Here is a 19,248-nt window from a genome sequence, read left to right on the forward strand (position 1 = left end):
TTCCCAGCTGGCTAATCTTCCTGCTGCCCCACTCTCTGCGGGAAAGTAGACGTAGGTGTTGAGCTCCACCGACACCTGGCTGTGCATTGCCCAGTTCCTCTGTGACTATCGAGTTGGGTGAGTGCATGTGTACATGCAGGTGTGTGTGCGTGTGCTTGTATGTGTGTGCACATGTGCATATGTGCTTGTATCTGTGTGTACAAATGTATGGCTCTCCTGCTGCTTCTCCATCAAGGTCACATCCCCCAAGAAAGCAGAGAACATCTTCATTTTCTTCCTGTTCCTTTTAGCTCTCAGTTCAATCCCTGCCCACAGAGAGTTGCAGGTGGTGCTGGATACAGCACCTACCCAACCTCAGAGCGACCCAGGCGCCGTCCCCGTTACCTATACCCGGTCCCAACTGTGTTACCACGGCCTGGGCTAACCAGGAGGCTCTTGCCAATGAATTCTCTGTAAAGTGTTGGAAAGAATTATGTACTTTTCACAGGCTCACAAATTCTCCGGCAAAAACACTTCCTCCTGGCATTTTCTCCGTTTGCCATGGGTTTATTGAAACTGGGAGAAAGCATACATTTCTTCGCAAGCAGATGCTAAGATGAGTTCTTTGTGGGGTGTGGTTGGTCATAATTTAATTAGCCCAGCTTTTTTTGGGAATGAGTGAGTGTTAATTAGTTTTTGCTTAAAATACACCATCTTGATGGCAGCTCCTTCCCCATTTCTATCCCCTGGGTGAAGCCTCAATTTCCCATTCGCACCCTGCTGCAAGTCCTGGCCTGGTCACCACTGGTATTATAGGAAAAAGAAACACAGAAAGTTATTTTTGTGCAGCCACAGATGATGACACATGCCGATTAAGACTCCACTAGGTCTGAGAGACTGAGGGTGAGGTGGCGAGCAGGACCCCACAGATCGTCACCCACAAATAGTGGCCCCCGAAGGACTATAATATTCTCAGTGGCCTATTGGCCCCCAATCCCAGCTCCCAGAGGTTTGGGGGTGGGCAAGCAGGTATGGTAAGAGGCATCACTGAGGCAGAGGGAGGACTAGAGAGCCCCCCCAGCCTTTCAGACAGAAGGGAAGAGGTCTCTCCAGGTGAGCCCGTCCCCCCGCTTCTTGTCCAGCCACCTGCCGCAGTTGAATATGGTGGCCACTCCGGTGCTGGTGTTGGTGACCTCCACCTTCTCCACCAGCCAGCCCGAGAAGTAGCCGCTGCTGTCGTGCTCCACCCGCACCTTGCGCAGATCACCCAGCTCCAGCGTCTCCAGGAAGAAGCGGTCTGTGCTGCCCCGCTCAAAGAGGTTGCGCATTTTCTGCTTCAGCTCCCGCTTGCCTGTGTCCCCGTTGGCCCCAAAGATGGTCACAAAGACATTGGCATCCGTCCCTGCCCCTGGCTCATAGCCTGTCGTCACAATGACCTCATACTTGACAGGCACCAGGCTCTGGATCTTGCTGGCAAAGCTCTCCGTTGTCTTGGTAACCTCGAATACCTTGAAGTACTTCCTCTTCCTCTTGAGAGGGATGAGGCAGTCACAGTTAAAGAAGTACCTGGCAGAAAGGTGGACAGAGGAAGGGGATGGGGCTCAGTGGACACCAGCCAAGGGTCAAACTTGCTTATCCATAAATGATTCCTCCCCCAGGTGACTGGGTATTGGGGCTGGAAATATCTGGGTTAAAATGTGAGTATGAAGGGTCAGTGGTAACACAGAAGTAATGCCATTGGACCCACCCTCTGAGAAAGGTCATGGGTTCGCATTCCCTGACCATGCCAAGCACATATGTGCTTGTGATTTAGGCCAGCTGAGTCTGGAAGTGGATCAGAGCAAGAAGATTCAGTTGGAGGTGTCTTCCTCTCAGTCTCTCATGGAAAGAATGAATAAATAAACTTCAAAAAATATGAGTATGAAGTCTGTGTGTCTTAAGATTCACAGTGGAGTGGAATCTCCACCCTTCCTCTAGCTCCTTGATTTTTCTTTTGCTCCTTACACTCCATAGCCAATCCACAGGCAAATCCTATTGACCCTAGCTGTAAGATATATCCAGCACCAGCCCACTTGAAAAACTACTCAGTATCTCACGATCTGCCTCCTGCGATTCTGACCCAAGTCAGCATCAGCTTCTGCCTTGAAATATGAAGCCCATCCAGCTGGTCTCCCAGATTTTTGCTTTCTATGGTCAGTCCTCTATGTAGCAGCCCAGTGATTCTGTGGGGAGGTAAACCCAAGTATGCTAGTCCTCTGCTCAGAACCCACTGATGGCTTTCTAGGTCAAATAGAAACCAAAGACTTTACAATGACCCACAGACACTCCATGTTCGACCTTCCCCTTGTGGTTTCCTTTCTGACCTGTCAGCCACTCTTCTCCGCTCTTCATGCCAGTTCTCTTGCTCCCCAAAGAGATTGATAAATGTTTTTAAGCTGGTGTTGTAACCCTCAGAGGAAGCTGCCAAATCCAGTGACAATCCCAGGCAAAACTAAATGGAGACATGACTGTGGAATATGTGTTCCAAATTCCTCACACTTGGATGAGTTGAAGTATGCATGTGTGTGTGTGTGTGTGTGTGTGTGTGTGTGCGTGCTCAGGCATTGCAGAGCATAGGGTAAAAGAAAGTTATCTCCTGAAGAAGCTACCACAAGCAAAAGCAAGTCCAGGACCAAGAGAAACAGTCTTGAACCAAGAAGTCTCCTCCAACCTTACTTTGCACAGCCTGATTTTAGCCTCTGGGTAATGGCAGTGAGTCTAAGAGTTACTGAGGAGGAAGGCAGAGGGCGGGTGGGATAATGCTGCACAGGGGCTAAGGGGATGTACGATCTGCCCCAGCCCTGCTGTCTACCACCTGTGCCACTTTGGAAAAGTCACATCCTCTACCCAGACCTTGATTTTCCCACTGGCAAGGCTCAGGATTTGGACCAAACAACTGCTATGGTTTTTTTCCACTCCAAATTGCTAATATTTTAATAGCTTTGGAAATAAGCAGTTTCGATTCTGGCTAATGACTTCAGGAATACAGCACTGAAAGGGTGTGCCTGATAGTGCAAAAGCGAACATTATTTTAGATGAAAATTCTTAACAGCAAAAAGAACTTGGTTTTCTGCATGCTTACCAAACACCAGGGCTTTGCATTTTTGCATCTCATTAACTCCCACAACAACCTTAAGAATCATCCTCCCATTTCAAAAGAGGGGAAACTAAAGCTTGGAGAGGAAAAAACAAAAAAAAGAAAAGGTCACTGCTTAACAATCTAGAAGTAGGGTCTGCCTGACCCCTGAAGAGAGAGTCATTTATACATGCTTCACAGGAAATCCTTACTGTTCTGAGATCTAGCTTCTCCTGATTTGCCACTAGATATATTTGGATTGTTGTTACATACCACAATTTCTTGGAGGCGGTTATATTTGCATGCTTTGTTTTAAAATTCTTTAAAAATGTATTTCTTTATGCATATGCCCACTAATATACATAATTCTATATAAATGCACAAATCATATGATCATATGTATATGCTTTTCTAAGTGCACTCATTTTCACTTCCTTTCTGCTTGGCACTATCTCCTTTCTCTCCTTTCCACTTCAGCATCCTACTTTCACCTCAGATAACCCATCTAACAGTTGAAGGTATAGCCTGCCAAATTTCCCTCCATTTCGCCCAACCCTGCACAGGCCAGCATATACACAGACAAATGGGGGTATCAGTGTTCCCTGTACAAAATGGCATCGTGTAAGACATGTTTTCCTGCATCTTGCTTTTCTCACTCTGCAATACTTCCTGGGAACTGCTCCAAGTCATCTGGTATGTATTTAATTCATTATTTTTAATGGCTGAAAAATATTCCCTGGCATAGATCTAAGGAAATGTTTTCTAAGAGACATAATAATATGATCATCAAAATGTGGACCTTGAGGAATTCATAGAGTTGAGGGTCTCATCAGAAAGGACACACGGCCAGCTGCTCCTGCTAGAATTGGGGTTGGTTGCCAGCAAGAGTAAAGGCAAAAGCAGAGAATAATGAACAGAAAGAAATGATACATATATTTTAAATGATGTATAACACAATCTCACTTCTGTGGACATTGTGTGGAATACTAGAAAAATGCCAGAGGAACCAGGTGGTACCCTGGGCTGATGCAAATAGACTCACAGGGACAAGGTCCTGGGACCTCTCTAAGTGCAGGCATGCCTGAGATCTGTGCTGGTTGAGACTTGGGGGTGGAGACTTGTGGCATGAAGACCCTGTTGGGGTTCCTGTCACTCTGTCTCTTGTTCATGGAAGAAGTAAATAAATTTTAAAAAGAAAGAAAGAAAATAAAAAGGAAATGCCAGAGAAAATGGGGTCACCAAAATGCTCACGGTAGCCATGTCTAATGGGTAGGGCCTTAGGGAACTTCTACTTTCTTTTACAAGCTTCCCTGCATTCAGTAAGCTTTTATAGTGGTTATGCATTAGATGTGCTATTGGATAAAATAACAGAAGGGGTTTTGATTTAAAAAATAAATACTCTGAGTATATGTCTACCTAACTATATTAGTGACAAATAAGAACTGGTCAGAGGGTTAAAAGAGAGGTCAGGAATGGCAAAGTTTAGAAGATGGAAATTTGAGGTTATCATGTTCATAAGAGATGGGGATTAAATTAATTCACAATTCATGGGAATTCATGTATGATTTTCATGGTGGTCGGAGAGAAACTATCAATGCATTCATTGTGCAGTCGGTGGTTTTTTTTTTTTTTTTTTTGGAGAGATTTTCACTGTAGGGCGCGTGCGCTCGCCAGACAGACAGAGAGAGACATAGAGACAGAAAGCGAGAAATCACCCCCCGGGGGGATGGTCACGGCGCAATCCCTTCTCCTCCATTCTCCTCTCGGGATCCTGGGCACGCACGCACACACGCCCGGCGTGAGTTTTAAGCCACCGGGTCCGGGACACGAACCGCGGTCGACTACGTGGGAGTCCAGCGACATAGCCATTACGCTAACTGCTGGTTCCCTGCAGTTGGTGGTTTTGATGATTCGGTATGTAAGTGCCTCCTAGAACAATGCCATGTGGACAGCCATGATGACTAACACCCTACGAAGTTCCCCTGCTGGATGAAGATGGCATTTCTGGGGAGAGGCAGGTTCTCATCTATCAGACACCACAGGCTTGATACTTAAGCAGGCTGGGGTGAGTTGCAGTATGACTTTTGAGTGCTCTGGCTGGCACCCTTACATCTTTCTCCCAACCCCAAACTCTAGGGAGCATCAAGATCTCCTCCCAAAAGGAGAGTGTGAGGCATGGAGAGGTGAGGGCCAATTGGCTGAGGCCATAGAGGACCAGGTGGTAGCTCTCACATCCAGGAGCCTGGACTATCTGTGCCCACTTTACTTCAGGAGCACCCTCCTTTCCACACAAGTCTCTGCATTCTTCTCCAGCCCCAGTGACACACCAAGAGGCCATGTTCCCGATGTGTAGGAACCGATGCTTCAGTTAAAAGAGGCTGGATGGGAAACCCTGCAATTCAGGCCCAGGCCTGGGAATAAGAAGTTCCTATCTGGACCTTTGCCTATGCTTCTTTCTGAGATTAAAAAATAAATAGTTTCTCTGAGTATACTTCTACCTAAATCAGGCCCAGGTACCAGGAGATGATGAGATCTCTAGCAAGCGCTTTTGCATAGCCAACATTGTGGAGTTTGAGGTAACTTGAGGCTCAGTCACAGTGCAACACGCATCAGGGTGCCATTGTGTGAAGCTGGAGTTGTAAGAGAGGCCCAGGTTTAGTTCTTCAACCAACCTAAACAAGTCTGACATGGTGGCATGCTGTGTGGAATCCTGGGAGGCTGGAGCAGGAGGATGATGGCATGGCAAGACCCTGTTGAAATACCTCTATCTCTTTCAGTAAAAAAACTTTTTTGAGTGACTATTATTCTATCGTATCTTACTTTGTTCTTTTGGGGGGGGGCTTTCAGGAGAGCAGTATCAACTGCCACATTGCCCAGCAATTCCAGCAGGAGAAGGGACTTTGGCCTGGGCCCTGACTTCCTGGATGAGTCATTAACTCTTCTGGGCTGAGCTCCCAGCTCTGAGTTCTCATCAGCACTGGTCCTGTGGCCACAACCAGCAACTCCTGCAGAATTTATTTGTCCCAGACAGGGTTTGGTCTAAAAGAGCATTAAATAATGTTGTAGCCCAGGAGGGAAGTTGCTATGGACTGAACTATGTTGAAGCCCTAGTCCCCGTGTGATGGTAATGTGGAGATGGGGTCCGTGGGAAATATTTAGGCATAGATAAGGTGAAGATGGTGGGAATAGAACTTGTACGAGAAGAGGAACCCCAGCTATATATGCCCTGTGAGAACCCAGAGAAAAAGTGGCCATCCGCAGGCCAGGAAAAAAGCCCTCCCCAGAACCAAACTGTGCTGGTACCCTGAGCTCAGACTTCCATCCTCCAAAAATATGGGAAATAGATTTCTGTATGCGAGCCCTTAGTCTCCAGTGTTTAGCTATGACATCTCAAGCTGACTCACGTGACAGTTCAGAGACCAGAACTCTTTGCCACTCAATTCCCAAAGGGATACTTGGTCCAGGGGAGGCTACAGGTCACATGGACAGACATTGAGGAGCTGGGCTTTGGGAGATGGAGACTACAGCCGAGGGACCCAACTGAAGACCACTTTTGTGGGCGCTAGTCACCTTCCAAGGTGCAGCAAACACCTGGTGTGTAGAACGAACCAGAGCCAGGTGAGGTAGCAGCAGCAGTTCTGGGTGGGATGTCCCAATAGGGACATGGCGGACTGGCCCATGCACACTCAGCCTTCATAACCCTGGGCCTACTCTCTCCAGGTCGTGTTGTCTTTGGCTTCCTCTTTCTATCCCTCCCTGGCTAGTTCTCAGTACCTTTCCTGCCTTCTAGAGCCTCAGAGCTCTTCCTAGCTTCCAGTAGTGGATATCAAATGTTTTTGTTTTGTTTTGTTTTGTTTTATGTTTTTCTCATAGGGCATATACACTCACCAGAGACACAAAGAGTGACAGAGAGAAAGAAAGAGAGAAATCACTCCCTAGGGGGGATGGCCAAATCACAATCCCTTTTCCTCTATTCTCCTCTTGGGATTTTGGGCATGTATGCACATGTGCCCAGTACAATTTTCAAATCACCAGGTCCAAGACTTGAACTACAGTTAGTCATGTAGGAGTCCAGTGCCTTAACCACTACACTATCTGCTAGCCTACAAAGTAGTTATTAATTAGACAAATTGATGGCTGTGATTACGTTGTCCAGGTAAATAAGACCCTTAATCCTCTAGAGATGGCTGAATCCCCAGAAGGTCCTGATGGCAGAAATGCGAAGCCCCTTATCTGGGGCACATGGAAGCAGGTGGGCCATTACCCCAGTTGACCTCTGGTTTCCCACTCTGCCCACACAGAACATGGGTTCTCATTATGCCCCGTAAATATCATCCTTCAAAAGTGGATTGCTTTGTCATTACAGAGTGAGGTGAGAGGAAGGTCTTTGCTGTCTGGTACCATTTGACTTGGTGTTCTTCCAAGGAAGTGCCCCTGGATTTAAAGGCAGGACACGCCCAAGGTCATCTGAATGGGTTCTCTGCCTGGGGAGGTCAAGGCATAGTTCAGACAACTCCAGAATTGCAAAGCTTCCTCCTCCTTTCCTGGATGACCTCAGCCTCAAAAAGAGCATCTCCTCATACCTGCCCTCTTCCCCATGGTCCAGCCCCAACCTCTGCCCCTGCACCCCCCACAAGGAAGTGGCACTTCCTTGGGCGACAGATGGTACATACACATTGCCGTACTCCATCTCAGTGATGGTAATGGTCTTCACGTGCCACACCAGCTCTCTCTTGGGAATGAACCTGTCCTCTCTGGCAAGGTGGCCCACACAGAGGGAGACAATGTCGCCCAAGAAGACGCTGTCAAACTCGAATGTGTCTGTAGTCCCTCTGCAGAAAACAAATGTGTGGTCAATAAATTGCCCAGGCCTTCAGTAGACATTTATTGAGTGCCTACTGCATCCCAGGGACTAGGAAATATGGAAGGGAATAGGGAAGAGTGGCAAGCAAAATCTAATGTCAGTCCTGTGTTCCTAGAGGAGCACAGTCTTATTTTGGGATAAGATAATCATAATGAAAATGCACTACCAGCTGCCTGGTCTCAGTCCAGTGAATAGTAACGTCAGGAAGCAGGATCGGGTTGGGAGAAGGCTGAGGCCCTGGGTGTTGAGTTGAGGGTGGTAAGATTCACAGAGCAGAGGGAGGCTGAGAAAGGAAGTTATCTGTTGTGGACCAGGGTCAGCAAAGTTATGGATGGGAATGTGGGATGTGGAGGTGCAGTCATTTCTGGGGACAGTGCTGGCCTGGTTCAGTGAGGGAAGTGGCAGTAAGGATGGTGCCAGTCTAAGGAGCTCTGACTACCCTGATGTAGAAGGAATTTGAATAAAATGTTGCTACAAGCTGAACATTTTTGTCACCCTCCCCATTTCCATATTGAAAACTAATCCCTGATGAGATGGTTGTGAGAAGTGATTAGGTCTTGAGGGTGGGGCCTTCATGAATGGTATTGGTGTCCTTTTAAAAGAGACCCAGAGAGCTGCCTTGCCAGGGCAGGGCATATGAAGATACAGAGACTATGAGCGAGGAAGTAGGCCCTTGCCAGACACCCAATCTGTTGCTGCCTTGATGTTGGACTTCCAGCCTCCACAACTGTGAGAAATAAATTTCTGCTTTGTACAAGTCACCCTGTCTGTGGGATTGTGTTACAGTAGCTGACAGACTAAGACAAGGATATGGAGGGATTAAGGGGAAGGTGGAGACCATATAAGCAATTCTGGAGGGAGGAGGGAGATGAGTAGGGCTTCTATGTGGTTCAGAGGTGGCTCTGATGGAGGGAAGAGGTTCTCTCTTTGTCTCTACGGACATGGATAATATTTGAAGTGAGTAGCACTGTCCCATCACATTGTGGGCTCTCATTAAATGTCAGTCCCTTCCTTTCCCTTTTATAAATCTCTGGCTTCATCTCTAGGAGCTTGTGTAGGATCAGCACACAAAAGGAACTCACTAAGTACTTACTGCCCAGACCCATTCGTATACCTATGGCTCCCAACATAGGGATAGATTCTTGGGGGTTCCTTTGTTACCCATCCCATCCTGATTGCCCTATGAGCACCCTCTTCCTACTTCCTAAAGGCTCGCTGTCTAGAAGAATTTTCCACGAGAAACTCTTTGGATCGGTTCTTCCTGCCCTCCAGGATGAGCCAGACGTTCTCCCTGGTTTCGCCGCCGTTGCCCGTTTCTATGATGATCTCGTAGGCTGTAAGGAGGAGGCAGAGCGGGTCAGTAGAGGGGAAACAGGCACCCACCAACAGGGCAGGAGCAATGGCCACCCTCTTGGCCCTTCATTTGGTGTGAAGCCACAGGCTGGGGATGGGGAAGCAGGTTCAACTGGCCATAGTCAAGACGCTACAAATAGAACCTGCTCCAATTCTGGAGCCAGGACATCATTCCCATTTTATTTATAGTAGCAGTTTCTTTGCCAGGTAAATATGGAAGCCACTGGGAATGAAGCAGGAGATACTTGGAGAGACTCTGGGGCCTGGCTCTCAGGGATGTTTCAGAGAAGAGAAGGGAAGAGAAATGGGACCTAGCTATGAAAAGCCAAGGGGAAAGACCCAAGCAGGCAAAGGACCCTAGGAGGGCCTCAAACTCTCCCACAAGCAGTCCCACTTCAGTCTGGTCTCAGTTGTCACTCTGTGTCATGATCAAACTCATAGCAAACCTCTCCACCTTGTTGTTCTCTCCAGCACATCTGCACTTGGCATTCATTAATCCAACATCTTCTAAGTGGGTCCTTATTATCAGGACTGGACTAGACTCTGTATGACACTGGAGCTCAGTCTCTGGCCCCAGACACCAACACTGACTATACCATACAACAGAATGTGACAACCTTGCAACTCTAAAATGAAACTGTGGCTCCCCTTGCTTCTTCTACCTCATCTTCTAGCATTTTCTCTCTTGCTCACTCCAGCCACTCTGCCTCCTTGCTGTTCCCAGAGCACTTAGGTCTGAGTACTCTGCAATGCCATTCCCTCTGCCTGTAGTGATCTCCCTTCACTCTATTCCCTCTGTCCATAGTGACATGGCCCACTCCCTCACCTCCTTTGTACTCTTCAATGAAGTGTACCCTGACTACCCTAATTAAGGCTGCAACCTGATTCCCTCTGCACTAGTGGTCTGCCTTACCTAGATCTATGTGGTTTATTTATTTATTTATTATTTCATTGTTTGTTGTATTTCCTCAACTCACTTAAACATAAGGCCCATGAGGGCAAGAGTCTGTTTTGCTCATTGATAGATTTTTCAAGTGTCCATAACTGTACCTGGCATATGGTAAGACCTCAATAAATATTTATTGAGTGAATGAATGAATGATTGGGCTAATCATAGGAAACTTCATGAAGGAGGTTTGACTACAATCAGCAGAAAATGGAGGAATGATCCAGGCAGAGGGAAGAGCATAAGCAAAGATACTGAGGGGTGTGAGAAATGATCCAGAGGCCAGGCATGAAGCTGGCACACAGGAGGACACAGTAAATATTTGTCTGGAGTATCCTTGTGCATCTAGCTCTTGCTGTAGTAAATGAATCATTGAGGGTTTAGGGTTCTGGATCCAAAGGAATAGCTCTGTTTTTATGCCTTTAGTTCAGAATTATGATAGAGACAATTAAAGGAAGGGATGGCCATGTCTGCTTCTCAATGTAATTTCAACCCTAGCTCTTTGACATCCCAATTGTTTTCATGACTTTTCACAAGTAGAATCTCTGTTCCCTGAATCAGATGGAATGAATTGGGTCAAAGAAGCAGGTAGCCTATGAGAGAGGAAGAACTCCACAGAGAGCAGATACCCGTTGCAGTAGGAAGGGGCTCTGCAGGCGAAGGGTTGCAAAGCATCAGAGCCCAGGGAGTATATCACTGTCATCCTGCCATTCGGGCTAAGGGATGTTCTGCAAACAGACACTAGTAATTTCAACCCAGGATGTGCTGGGGGAGGAGCGAGTGGGATGCAGAAAGAACCCAAATCACCTTGCATGCAGAGCAACGAAATCAGCAAGTGTTTAGTCTTGAGCCAAGAACTGCAGGGCACACAATGTCCATGGAGAAGGCCAGGAGAAGGATAGTGGGTTTCCAGTGGGCTTTTGGAATTTTCTGCCTCCTGTCATTTGGTCCATTCTTTACTCTGGGGAGCACCTACTCTAGAGAGTGGTTTGGAGGGGCCGAGAGTCCTGGATCTGGCCAATCAGAATCTCACCCCCAGAGATGTTCTCTTCTCTTCCACTGAGGCTATCAAGCTAGAAAGGTGTGAGGTTGGGGCAGTCATCTTGCCCAATGTTGACATATTGGGAGAAACAGAGCTGAGTGAGAAGAGACAGAAAATACTTAACTATTGGAGCCTCTAGAGCAACTAAGGCTGTACTGGAGCCACTCAAGACTTCCAAGCTCGGGGAACCAGAACATTCCCTTTCTGCTGGAGCCAGCTTAGATCTGGATTTCAGTCACAAACAACAAAGAGTTCTGATCATGTCTAAACTTTCCTGTATGACCCCATTCGGGCTATCAGTGGGATAGAATCTTCAAGAACATAAACACGGAGATGGAGTTTTTAACAGAGCAGTCTGATAAGCAGGGACTGCTTCATTTCTAGGGAACTGGCCAGCAGGATGGACTGTATTTGGGCTAGAAATATTGCAGTTAAGACTGGCCGAGCAGCGCAATGAGGATCCAAGAATGTGGGCAGAGGGAGGAGAGGGCTGCGAAGAGGAAGGTATTGATCCTACCAGAGGATTTCCCAGTGAGAGAGATATTTTTGTCCTCCCAGATGTGTGTGTGTGTGCATGTGTGTATGCACATGTATGTGCCTGTACACACAGGAGCATGTGATCTTACTGTCTAGGCCTTACCCTTGATTAATTGCAACAGAATCTCTGCAGGTGGAACCCAGACTTTAGTATTATGTAACGATTGTCAATGACTTTAAGCTTTGGTTGCCATGTTGGAATCACCTGCAGAGGAAGATGCTTGCAGAGTATTGGAAACAACTTCTGCTAACAAGAGCTGGGGATGAAGGCAAGGAACAGGAGACTCAATGAGATGGGGAAATAGATCAACTAGAGTATCAGTCAGGCCCAATAAAGACATTCTAGATGGGACCAACAATTAGCGTAATGGCTATGTCGCTGGACTCTCATGTAGTCTACCGTGGTTTGCGTCCCGGGCCCGATGGCTTAAAACTCATGCTGGGCACATGTGTGTGCGTGCCCAAGATCCTTAGAGGAGAATGGAGGAGAAGGGATTGTGGCAGCGGCCATCCCCCCAGGGGGGTGACTTCTCGCTTTCTGTCTTTCTCTGTCTGGCGAGCGCACGTGCCCTATGGCAAAAACCTCCCCCCCCCCGACACACACAAAAAAAAGACATTCTAGGATGGTGCAGTGAGCCTTAGCTGTGTCGCTTAACTTTTCTGGATTTTTGTTTTCCTTATCCATGATAGAGAGGTTTGCACTTGCGCCCTTTCTGCCGCATGGGTTGAGTGGGATTGTAAGGTCCTAACAAGAACTTGGGTGTTGAATACTTTTACATACATAAAACTCTGTTCAAGTATGAGAGGGTGTTTGTCTTCACAAGCTGAGTGCCCAGTGGTGCCCATAGGATCAAAAATTCCAGAATGTAAGTGCCATAAGGGCAGGGACTCTACTTTTTTTTAAAAAAAATTCTTTCATGAGAGAAAGCGAGAGCAAAAACAAGATAGGCATTCCTACCATAGCTCATCACACCAGGATCTTCTTTCCCCAGGCCTCTAGCTGGTCAGGATCTTGGGCACTCGCTCCTAGCTTATTTCAGGTCTACTTGGGATTGAAGCCATGGTCAGCTATGTGGCTTTCAGCACTGCAGTTCAGTATACTATCACCTACACTGTCATGTTTGGGCCTGAGCCTCCATTTTACTCATTGGTATGTCCCTAGAAGTCAGGTTAAGGACTGGAATTTTTGGCTGGTGAATGAACTTGTCACATAGTTAAATAAAGGCAGCTGAGAGCTGGGATGTGTGGCTCAGTCTGTAGCCATGGCTCCTCTCAGGAAGAAACGCCAACTGAGGATACAGGAGTGGCTACCTGTCCCTTTATGGGCAGCCCAGAGACTACTGCCCTGCCCACTGCAGGATCCCAGTAAAGATGACCAACTAAGACCTCCTGGCTCTGTGACTGCCTCCCTGTCCCCAGCACTACATATCCCTCTGGAACTAACACAAGTTTCACCTTCCCTTTGAAATATCTCTACTGACCCAAATATTGCAGGTCTTAGCAGCAATTTGGTAGGAAATATGTAAAGAAGACGCGGTGGTCTCTTTCCATGCTTTACAGATCTCTCCTCCCCTGAACACAAATGGCCTGAAGAGCCTCTATTGCTCATCTTGGCACTCACGTGAGGAGCTTAAGTTTCTCCCTGTATAGATTGTGGTGCTCTGAAAAACAGGATTGTGTCTTCATCCATTCACTGAGAACAAACTAACTGACCACCTACTAAGCCCCAAGACCTGAGTTGTGGAGGACAATAAGGATGAGTGATGGTGTCCCTGGTTCATGGGAGCTTTCAGATGGATAGAGGGACTAACACATGCAAAAAAGTAATACCAAGAAAGGTCACAAGGCAGTGTGCATCACTCATGGCAACTGAAATAAAACCAGGCCCCCACAATTCCTCAAGAAGTGACCTTACAGAAGCTAGAAGTCTACCCTCTGAATTAGGGCAAGAGTCCCCATTCAGTGAACTTGACAAATGGGTGGTTGGTCTTGGTTTGAATATTCCCAGGAACGCAGTGCTCACTACTTCCCAAAGAAGTTAGTTTTATCATTGGGCAGTGTAGATGTTGTGGCAGAAATGGGCATGGCAAGTGACTTTCCACCAAAGATTCATGCTTCCCTCCCACGGTGTACAGCATCCCCTGGAAGGGGCTACTCAGTCAAGGACCACAATTCCCAGGTGCCTTTGCACCTTGTGGACCCATGTGACTAATTCCCACTAACAGAACATGAATTCATGTGTTAATAAGGTGGAGGAGAGCACCTCTTCCATGTTCTTTTCTCTTCTGCAAGAAGTGTGGAAACCAGTGTTAGAAATGACAGAGACACAGATGGAAAGAACTTGGGTCCCTAAATCACATTGCTGAAGACCTCCTACCAAAGACCAAAACTAGAAGATAGTACATTTTAAGAGTGAGAAATATAGTTGGTTGGGCTAAGACACTGCATTTGGAGGTTTACCTCTTATTACAGCTAGTGTTGCCTTAATAACTAAGGTTGGAAAATCCCTTCTTCACATCAGGCTCTGCCTTTGATAAGACGTATGCTCTGTTGGGCCCAAACCCTGGTATCTGTGTTAAAGATGAACCTATCTGAACCTAGATGGCTATCTGCCTGTGGTATCAATTATTACTTCCCTTTAAATATTCCCCAAGGAAGGAATGAAGAGCAAGTATCTGATGGAGATACTGGCTCCCCTTACATTCCATTTCTAGGAACGTTCAGTGGCAGCATTTGCCACAGGCATCCACTGGAAAGTCTATGGTATAAAAATAAACCAGAGAGAGCTTCACACCAAGCTGCTCAGCCCAGTCTATTTTTCAGGTCAAGGTGATTTTGGTGGTCAAAGGTGGTGGACTTGCCTGCTTCCTAATTATTTCTTATGATTCAGGATCATGAGCTGGCACCAATATCTTAGTAGGTCCAAGTTCACCAAGCAATATTTAGGGTATTTACTTATGTATCTCCCCCATATTATTCCCTTCAATGGGCAACGGACTCCCCCCTTCCCCCAACTCCTCCTGCCTCTAGCAGTGAATTCGTATTCCAACACCACTCCCCACCTCCCTCCTGAGCTAACACTCCTTTAACTCTGAAGAGTCAACCCAGGAATCACAGCTGTTCTGGGTCCTCTGGTCTCCCCACGTACTGGTCTCTTCCAGTTCATCGTGGATCTCATTGTTGGCACAAGCAAAGTCGCGGACCGTCTGCCTGTCGCCCTCAGTCTTGGAGAGCCAGCAGTCACACTGGAATCGGAAGGTCTCATCACGGGAGTTGTCCTTTACATCGATATAGCTCAGATGCCAGCCAGGAAATATCCCTGTGGAAGAGATATTGTGGGGCTGTGAGCCAAAAGTACCTTCCCTCCCTTTTTAGAGTTCCACTTTCCTCACCCCATTGTCTGTGTGCCCTGGATAAGTTCTCTGTCCTCTCTGGGCTAATGTCTCCTTGTTGCTGAAATGAAGGGCTGGGCTAGGTAGTCTCAAGGGTTCCTTGGGTCCAGGGGATAGAACTGTTTTTGCAAAACCGTTAACTCTGGGTTTGCAAACTTTTAGAAGATTTGTGAATGAGATGTAAGCAATCTATGGGTCCCAATAAATTGTTCAATAATTGCACATGACATTGTCTTAGGGAGAGGGCTCATTGCTTTCATCACACTCACAGTGGGGGGCCTCTGACTCACAAAATAGACCTTTTTGAAGTTTGTAAAACTACAAAATGATTTCTGTTACTCCCTGACACCAGTATTCATGTAGCTCCTGCCCATTATCCTTCCAGAATGAGTTCAGGTATCATCTCCTCTAGGAATTCTTCCCTTCTGTTCCCTGACTGTCCATAGACCGTTAAGGCATCTTCCTCCATGCTCCCTGCACGCTGCATCTCTTTGGCCACAAGCGGACAGCCTTGTGTTGTCATTGTTCACATGTGTCTCTTTCCTTAGACCATGAGATCTTGAGGGAAGGGGATGGATCTGGTTTGTTTTCATTTATGCTTAGCATTATGACTGAAATAGTAGTTACTCAATAAGTACTGAACAGATGAATATGTTTTACTTCGAGGACCTTGACTCAACCATTCGCAATCATGGAAGGAATCAGAAGCTGTTATTCTTTGGAGTAATTTGCTAAAATTGACATGTCATGGCCTAATATTGAAATTGCAGCTGCTTTTGTTGTAATGGGCAGGGCCTCCATGCCATGGTGGTGATCACACCATAGCCTAACACCCTAGTATGATGGAAGTGCATTTGCTGTGACAGCTGTAGGCTATTTACATCACACACTCATTCAGTTCTCTCCACTCCTGAAAGTCCTTGACAACTCTTTTTTTTTTTTTTTTTTTTTTTGGGGAGGTTTTTGCTTTAGGGCATGACAGAGAGAGACAGAGAGACAGAAAGCGAGAAATGAACCCTTAGGGGGGATGGCCACGCCACAATCCCTTCTCCTCCATTCTCCTCTCGGGATCTTGGGCATGCACCCACACGCGCCAGGCATGAGTTTAGGCCACTGGGTCTGGGACTCAAACCACGGTCGACTATGTGGGAGTCCAGTGACATAGCCATTACGCTAACTGCTGGTCCCCTTGACAACTCTTGAAACCAAAGAGTCTCAGTAGAGGAAATCCCAGTGATCCATTAATGGCTACCTACTTACTGGCCCACACAAGGAATGCATGAATGTGCTCTACTCCTACTCCTCGTCCTCTCATGGCACCTGAGGTTATGGGGAGCAGCTTCCCTGTCCCTATATACTATAGTTTGAATGTTCCCTCTCAAACTCAAATCAAAATGTGATTACCATTGTGACAGTGTTAAGATGAGGGACCTTTACAAGATGATTAGGTCACAAGGGTCATGAGAGCTATTACCTCACAAATGGATTACTACTATTATTGCAGAAGTTGGGTTGGTTTTCTCATGAATTTGGCCCCCTTCTACTGTCTGCCTCACCTGCTCTTATGTGCTCTTATACTCTCTCACCACCTAATGCCATCTGCCATGGGATGACTCTTGCCAGGTGCTGGCACCATGCTCTAGCCTCCAGACTTTCTAGCCTCCAGAACCATGAGCCAAATAAACTTCTGGTCTTCTTAAATTATACAGTCTGTGACATTCTGTATGGAAGCAGGAAATGGACTTAGATACTATCAAAAAGCCTTTCTTTAGAATCAGACACTGCTGAAGGCAACAACTAAATTCTGCTCTGATCGCAACAGGGATGCTTTTAAGCACAATGATGGACACACACTTCCAGTCACCTAAGGCATATGTATTGGTAGTCCTTCCAGGTTTAAAAAGTACTTCTTGTTTTTGTAAACACAGATCTTTACTGAAGTGGAAAAGAGGGAGCACCAAAACAACTAAGTTAAATTTTAAAACACTTTTGTGGCGTTAAACAGTGATGAGTAGTTTTATCAACAAACTTGTCTTTTAACTCAATAAATCTTTTGGCTTTTCTACATTAGGACTGGTTGCATCTGTAAGGTTGCAAATTGGCTACTTTCAGAGCTGGATCCTGATAGCAACATGAAACCGATTAAACCACTTAAGCTTCAGTGCCTTCAGTCTGGAATTGATGCAGATAAGACCTACTGAAGCAGTCCTCAAAGACTTCTGAGTAGAACATAGGAGGGAGGAGGCAGGTAAACAGGATGAGAGAGAAAAGAAGATAAATTGTTGATTCTGTTAGAAGATATCCCAATGGAAGAGGTTTGTTTCCCTTAATCCTGTGTGTCTATATAAGATAGAGAGACAGAGAGAGCCAAAGAGAGATTCTGCTATCCAGGTCTTACCCACAAATGGATTTAGCCCGTTCAATTACAATAGACTTTCTGGAGTAGGATGATACAGGAGTAAAAGCTGTCTGTGTGATTGTAACGTGTTGCCAAGGCTGAGAGCCTGGGCTTCATCACCATTGCTTGCAGGGTTAAAACACAGATTACTGGGCCTTATTCCCAGAGTTTCTGATTCAGTGGGTCTGCAGTGGAGTCCAAGAATTCCCATCTAACTATCAATACTTCCCAAGTGGTGCTTGGGACTATAGCAACACTTTGAGAACCACTGGCTTACTGTATTAGGACCGGAGTCAGGGCTTCTGACCCAGGGATGTGATCTGTCTATGACAACATGGCAGCACGAAACCAGTGGGATTAAAAATTTTAGAGAGATTTTTGATATAGGGCACATGCACTTGCCAGAGAGTCAAAGAGAGACAGAAAGGTAGAAGAGAAATCACCTCCCCCTTCCCCTGAAGGGTGGCCATTCTCCTCTTAGGATTTTGGGCATGCATGCACATGTACTTGACATGAGTTTAAGCTGCTGGGTTTGGGATTTGAACCACTGTCGGCTATGTGGGAGTCCAGTGACATAACCATTATGTCATCTGATGGTCCCAGCCAATGGGATTTTTGAGCATGGGATTGTGTGTGTGTGCATGAATGTGATCATGGAGAAAGACAGCAATATCTGGACAAGTGGGTCATCACAAGGTCATTTCTGTTGCTGGAATATACTGTTCATCCTGCTCTATATCCCAGGTTGATTTCACTCCTGAATTACACTTCCTGGGCTCCAGGCAGCGTGGTGACAGAGGAAAGCAGTGAGCAGAGGGAAGGTAAGTTCTGGCATGATTTTAACTTTACACACAGATAATTAAGGGACCCCACTGTATGGATGAAGAGAATCAGAGGAGGAGCCCACAGCCCAGCTTGCCCTGGTCTCAGTGGCGTTCCACCTCCCTTTTCACTTTGCTGTCCTCCATCCACAATTTTCTATTTAAGTTAGAATTCAAAGAAATGCCTTCCTTGGTAAATAGCAGGCTAACCTCAACACCTTTGACATAGAGGAATCTTAATCCTCAGCCTTGTGCTCACTGCTGATGTACTTACCTTATTTTGGAAATGATGTGATTGACAGGGCTCTTGCCCTGACTTTCTCCCAAATAAGAACTTATCAAACATGCGACTGGGAACAGGCAGTTTGGGGCAGGCTGATGTCATATGGCTGTTCTGTTGGTGAAGACAACATGGTGGCAAATTGCCTTCCTGGCTGGCGCTAGTCAATGGTGGACAACCTACCTGGCCCTGGCAGGCTGATAGGGACCTACCTGAAACTGACTGAGAGAATCCATTTCTTTATGAAATTTCCTCTTTTAGGGTTCTACTTTACTTTTAAACAAAAAGATAGCAAATGCTCCATACTATTTGATACCTTCCCTTTAAACTCATCAGTATAAATATCTGCCTCATTCTTTTTTGTAGTCACATGATATTCCACTGTATGCACATACCACACATTCTTTTTTTTTTTTTTGAGAGATTTTTGCTATAGGGCGCATGCGCTTGCCAGACAGACAGAGAGAAACATAGAGACAGAAAGCGAGAAATCACCCCCCAGGGGGGATGGTCACGCCGCA

The 19,248-nt window shown here is 46.4% G+C and overlaps 1 protein-coding gene across 2 annotated transcripts in view; it reads right to left on the minus strand.

The window, feature by feature from the left end:
* Nucleotides 1-828: 828 nt before the first annotated feature.
* The window catches only part of LOXHD1 (lipoxygenase homology PLAT domains 1), a 219,353-nt gene continuing 200,933 nt past the window's right edge, over nucleotides 829-19,248 (minus strand). For both annotated transcript variants that reach the window (XM_006144420.1, XM_006144419.1), the window contains 4 exons: nucleotides 14,985-15,155; nucleotides 9,160-9,292; nucleotides 7,768-7,926; nucleotides 829-1,545 (listed from right to left, as the gene is read on the minus strand). In XM_006144420.1, the coding sequence (XP_006144482.1) occupies nucleotides 1,065-1,545; nucleotides 7,768-7,926; nucleotides 9,160-9,292; nucleotides 14,985-15,155 (944 nt within the window). In that variant the 3' untranslated portion in view covers nucleotides 829-1,064. The remainder of the gene's footprint in view (nucleotides 1,546-7,767; nucleotides 7,927-9,159; nucleotides 9,293-14,984; nucleotides 15,156-19,248) is intronic.

This window comes from Tupaia chinensis, unplaced genomic scaffold (assembly GCF_000334495.1).
Source record: "Tupaia chinensis unplaced genomic scaffold, TupChi_1.0 Scaffold000119_2, whole genome shotgun sequence".
NCBI lineage: Eukaryota > Metazoa > Chordata > Mammalia > Scandentia > Tupaiidae > Tupaia > Tupaia belangeri.